The 5,187-nt window shown below is 46.0% G+C and overlaps 1 protein-coding gene across 1 annotated transcript; it reads left to right on the top strand.

Moving 5' to 3' along the window:
• Positions 1-2,650: 2,650 nt before the first annotated feature.
• On the top strand, positions 2,651-4,355 carry ENH_00042460 (hypothetical protein; the record flags this gene model as incomplete). The annotated part of the gene is made up of 3 exons (XM_013585328.1): positions 2,651-3,088; positions 3,826-4,235; positions 4,316-4,355. The coding sequence occupies 3 exons, from the start codon at positions 2,651-2,653 to the stop codon at positions 4,353-4,355; spliced, it is 888 nt and encodes a 295-aa protein (XP_013440782.1).
• Between the last annotated feature and the right edge of the window lie 832 nt (positions 4,356-5,187).

Here is a 5,187-nt window from a genome sequence, read left to right as displayed (position 1 = left end):
CAGCAGCAGCTGCTGCTGCTGCAGCAGCAGCTGCAGCAAATGCAGATCCCCCCTTTCATTTTGCTGCTAAAAGCTGCAAGCCTTTGCTGCTGCTGCTCTCAAGGCCCCCAGGAAATTAGATTTGCAGCTTCGCTCAAATATCACTTTAAATGCTTTTAAATAAATATATTTCCGTGTTTGTTTGAATTTATTTATATTCTTTTTTATTTTTAATATAATAAATAATTTATTGTAATTTTAAAAGTTTATTTCGCAAATTTAAACGCAAACTCCGCAGCGCATGCATGCACTTTGAGCTGTACGTACACCTCACCAGTACAGCCAGGATGAAAAGGCACTTTTTATGTTTTTGATTTATTTTAATTATTTAATTAATTTTAATTAATTTTAATTAATTTAAATTTAATTTGGAATAAGTTTAAGAAAAGAGAAAAAGAAAGATTGAAAAAGAAATCAAAAACCTAAAAAGGATTTGAAAACAAAAAACAAAAGACACAAAGAAGAAGCAAATAAACGCATGCATTGGACTCCAGCTTGCTGCTGCAGCAGCAAAGCTTGTTTGTCTTTTTTCTTTAATAAAAGTAATTTAATTTTTTTCATTTTTTTTTAAAAAAAGAAAAATAAGAAATAAAAATTGCCTTTTCAGCTCCTTGCTGCTTCTCGGTTAATAGAGGACTTTGCCACTTTTACGGAGATTTAATTTTCATTCAAAAAGATATTTAATTATTTAAAAAAGAAAAAAAGAAATAAATAAATACTTTTGACACCCCGAGCAGCCCGCTGCTTCGCTCCTCCAGGTGTACGTACACCTCAGAGGTGCACAGACACCCCAGCGGCTGAGGCGCAGCAGCAGCAAAAAGGAAAAGCCCCCTTGCTGCTGCTGCTGCTGCTGCTGCTGCTGCTGAGTTTGCAGCTTTTGCGTCTCTAAAGTTCTTTCTTTTAATTTCATTTTCAAAGAATTCATATTTTGTTTTTAAATAAACTTTTTCCCGCAGAGTCCAGAAAGCTCTTATTTGGGAAAATAAAGCTGCAGCAAAAGACCCTTTTGCTGCACCAGTGCTGCAGCAGCAGCTGCAGCAGCAGCTGCAGCAGGAGGCCGTTTTGCTGCACTATCATGCTGGCAGCAGCAGCAGCAAAAGTGCTTTTTGCTGCGCCATTACAATGAAAGTAGCTGCAGCACGAGGCCGCTTTGCTGCAGCAGTGCTGCTGGAACAGCTGCAGCAAAAGGCCCTTTTGCTGCGTCAGTTTGGCAGAAGTAGCTGCAGCAAAAGGCCACTTTGCTGCATCATTTAGGGGAAAGTAGCAGCAGCAAAAGTGCCTTTTGCTGCAGCAATTGAGTGAAAGAGGCCCCTAGAGAAGGCTATTTGTTAGCCGCTGGCGCATGCTGCTGCTTTGCTGCTGCTTTGCTGCTGCTTTGCTGCTGCTTTGCTGCTGCTTTGCTGCTGCATGCAAAAGGAGCCTTCCTCATTAGGCAGCAAAAAGCGGAAAAGAGCTGCTGCTGCGAGGCCGTGCTGCAGTGCTTACTGGCTGCTGACTGCGAAGGAAACAGCAGCAAAAAGGAAAAGGAAATGACTGAGAGTTAAAAGAAATGAAAAGACAATGAGTGGCGGCTGTGCTGCTGCAGGTTGCTGCGCTTGCTGCACAGTTTCAGGTGTCTGCACACCTCAGCAGTCAAGCTCGGGTCTGTGCAAACAACTTTTGCTGCTCTTTTTCGCTGAAGCTGCAGCAAAAAGCTGTTCATAATTATTTAAATATCTTTTTTGAGTTTTAGGGCCTTTTTTGCGGCTGCGGAGCGTCCAGAATCGCCGGAGTTGCGCAAACTCCGCGCTGCGCGCGCGGCAAAGAACTTGAACGAGCAAGCCGGGAACAGCGCGATCCGCATTGAAATAAAGCGGTTTCCCGCAATATTTTTCGCCAACTGCACAAATAATTTAATTTGCTTTCGAAATATGTCTTTTTTGAGGCTTGATCGCGGGAAAAACCGCGCGGAAACGCGCGCGCAGCTCTCGAGTGTTGCTGCTGCTGCTGCTGCTCGGCCTCAGCACCAAAAGGAGGCAGCCGCCGCTCGCTGGGCCCTCCAGAGCAGCAGCAAAACTCTGCAGCAGCAGCAGCACGGAAGACTTCCTTTTGGCCTCTGCATGCAGCTTTAGCTGTTGCTGCTGCTGCAGCAGGACTTGCAGCAGCAGATCCTCTTCGTTTCCGGCGCCTTCTTCGTGTACAGACAGTCCGCTGCAGCAGCAGCAGCTCCACAGCCCTTCTTTTCCTTTTGGAAATTCTCTGCTGCTCTTTTGCTGCAGTTAATTCCATTTGCTGCTGCTTGCGGCTTCTTTTCGCTCACTTCGCCGCTGCTGCTGCCCGGGAGCCGGGGGCAGAGCAGCAGCAGCAGCAGCAGCTGCTGCTGCTCGACAAACCCTGCTGCTGCTGCTGCTGCTGCTGCAGACAGCCACTTATTTGAACTGCACTGAAGGGCTTCGCGCGGCAGCAGCAAACTGGCAAGCCCTGAGGTGTACAGACACCCGAAACTCCCCCCCAAGACTTTCCAATTTAGTAAAAACAAAAAGCTGCAGCAAACCGCCATGAGGCCCTTAGCAGCAGCCTGAGCCCTCAGCATGCGCATGCACTCCGTTGCTGCTGCTGCTGCTGCTGGGGAATGTGTTTCTGTTTGCGGGTTTTGTGTGTCTCCTTGCTTTTTGCTGCTGCAGCAGATTTTGTGCCGGACCCATTTGCTGCGCCTGAACTGTCTGTACACCCCGTGCTGCTTCCTGAGCTGCTGCTGCCGGCTTCCGCCCGCTGGCGGCAGCGCAGCAGCAGCAGCGCAGCAGCAGCAGCAGCAGCAGCAGCAGCTGCTGCTGCTGCTGCTGCTTTCTCCCCGCTCAGCCAACTCTTTTCGGGCCCAGGGTTTGCTGCTGCTGCTGCTGCTGCTGCTGCTGAGGGCCCCCAGGCTGCCAGCAGCAGCAGGGGGGCCCCCACCCCACAGTGGGGGGCCCCCCAGGGGCCCCACAGGGTTTACCGAGATGATTATGAGCCCCCGAAGTTTGAAATAGATTCTGTGGATTTGACTTTTGAATTGGATGAGGACGAGACCAAGGTGCTGCTGCTGCTGCTGCTGCTGCTGCTGCTGCTGTTGCTGCTGCTGCTGCTGCTGCTGTTGCTGCTGCTGCTGCTGCTGTTGCTGCTGCTGCTGCTGCTGTTGCTGCTGTTGCTGTTGTTGAATTAGCTGAGGAGGAGACCAAGGTGCTGCTGCTGCTGCTGCTGCTGTTGCTGCTGTTGTTGCTGCTGTTGCTGCTGCTGCTGCTGTTGCTGCTGCTGCTGTTGCTGCTGTTGCTGCTGTTGCTGCTGTTGCTGTTGCTGCTGCTATTTTATTAGTAAACACTATTAATTTAAAGTGCTTTTTTTAAAACGCATTTATTTAAACAAATGCATTTATTTAAAATGCATCTTTTTGTGGAAATACTTTTTATTGAGTGCAATATTTAAAATGCATCTTTTGCAAAAACGCATGCATTTAGAAATTCTTTTTTATTTTGAAAATAAATTTGCAATTAAAAATGAAATCATTTAATTAAAAAAATGCATTTAATTTCAAATTCTTTTTGAAGTTTTGCAAATTTTTATTTAAATTTGCAAAATTCAAAAAGAAATAAAAATATTTAAATTTGAAGATTTTCTTTCTTTCGAAATCTTTTTGAGCTGCTGAAAAGGTCATTTTATTTAAAAATATAAATTCAAAATAAAACAATTTATTTTATTTTACTTTAATTTATTTTAATTTATTTTAATTTATTTTAATTTATTTTAATTATTTTTATTTCCACTTCTTTTCAGGTGACCTCTTTGCTGCAGCTGCGGCGCACTGCAGCAGCAGCAACGCCGCTGCTGCTGGACGGCGAGCAGCTGCAGCTTGCTGCAGTGTGGCTGAACGGAGAACTTCTTGAAAGAGAAGCAGCAGACCCCAGCAGCAGCAGCAGCAGCAGCAGCAGCAGCAGCAGCAGCAGCGGCAGCAGCGGGGAGGGGGCAGCAGCAGCAGGAGCAGTAGGAGCAGCAGGAGCAGCAGCAGCAGGAGCAGCAGCAGGAGCAGGAGCAGCAGCAGCAGCAGCAGCAGCAGCAACAGCAGCAGGAGCAGCAGCAGCAGCAGCAAAAAAGACGTACCGGCTGCTGCCGGACGGGCGTTTGCTGCTGCAGCCGGAGCTGCTGCCTGCAGCAGCGGGGGAGGCGTTCTTGCTGCGGACTGAGGTGTACGTACACCCCAAGTCCAACAGCAGCAAACGGGGACTTTTCTTTTCTCGAGGAATTATTCTTTCTCAATGCGAACCAGATGCATTTCGGAGAATTACTTTTTATTTGGACAGACCTGATGTTCTTTCCAGATTCTCCGTGAGTTTTTTATTTCTTTTTTTTTATTTCCACTTTTTTGTTTTTCGTTTTTCTTTTTGCGCTTTTCTGTCTTTTTTTCTTTTAGTTTCCGCTGCTGCTTTGCTGCTGCTTTGCTGCTGCTTTGCTGCTGCTTTGCTGCTGCTTTGCTGCGGCTTTGCTGCTGCTTTGCTGCTGCTTTGCTGCTGCTTTGCTGCTGCGTTGCTGCTGCGTTGCTGCTGCTTTGCTGCTGCGTTGCTGCTGCTTTGCTGCTGCGTTGCTGCTGCTTTGCTGCTGCTTCGTCCCTCTTTTTCGTTTATTATTTTCAAAAGTCTTTTTTGTTTTTAATTTGAGATTTTTAATTTGTTTTGAATTTGCTGCTTTTCGCTTTGCCTGGTTGCTGTGGGTGCAAAGCCTTTGAGACTTGAACAACAAATGAGATTAAAATAAAAAATAAAAATAAAAAATAAAAATAAAAAATAAACATAAAAAATAAAATAAAAAACAAAAATAAAAAATTAAAATAAAAAAAGGTAAAAAGTGAAGAACAAAGGGCTTTTAATGCACTTTAATCCATCCAAAAGAAGCACCAGAAGGCAAAAAAGAAACCAATTAAAAAAAGAAAACTGCTGCTCTTCAGATTCAAAATTAACTTTGACCAATGGTCCACGAGTGGTCCACTGGTGGACCATTTGGAAAGTGGCTGCATGCATGCACGGGGTGTACGTACAGCTGCAGCTGCATGCGCGCATGCACCGGGTGCAGGTGCCTGCGCAGTGTACGTACACCCCGTGCATGCATGCATGCATGCACGGGGTGTACGTACAGTTCGCCTGC

This window comes from Eimeria necatrix, genomic scaffold (assembly GCF_000499385.1).
Source record: "Eimeria necatrix Houghton genomic scaffold, Enh_scaff316, whole genome shotgun sequence".
NCBI classification, from domain to species: domain Eukaryota; phylum Apicomplexa; class Conoidasida; order Eucoccidiorida; family Eimeriidae; genus Eimeria; species Eimeria necatrix.
This window is presented reverse-complemented; position numbering and strand designations above follow the sequence as displayed.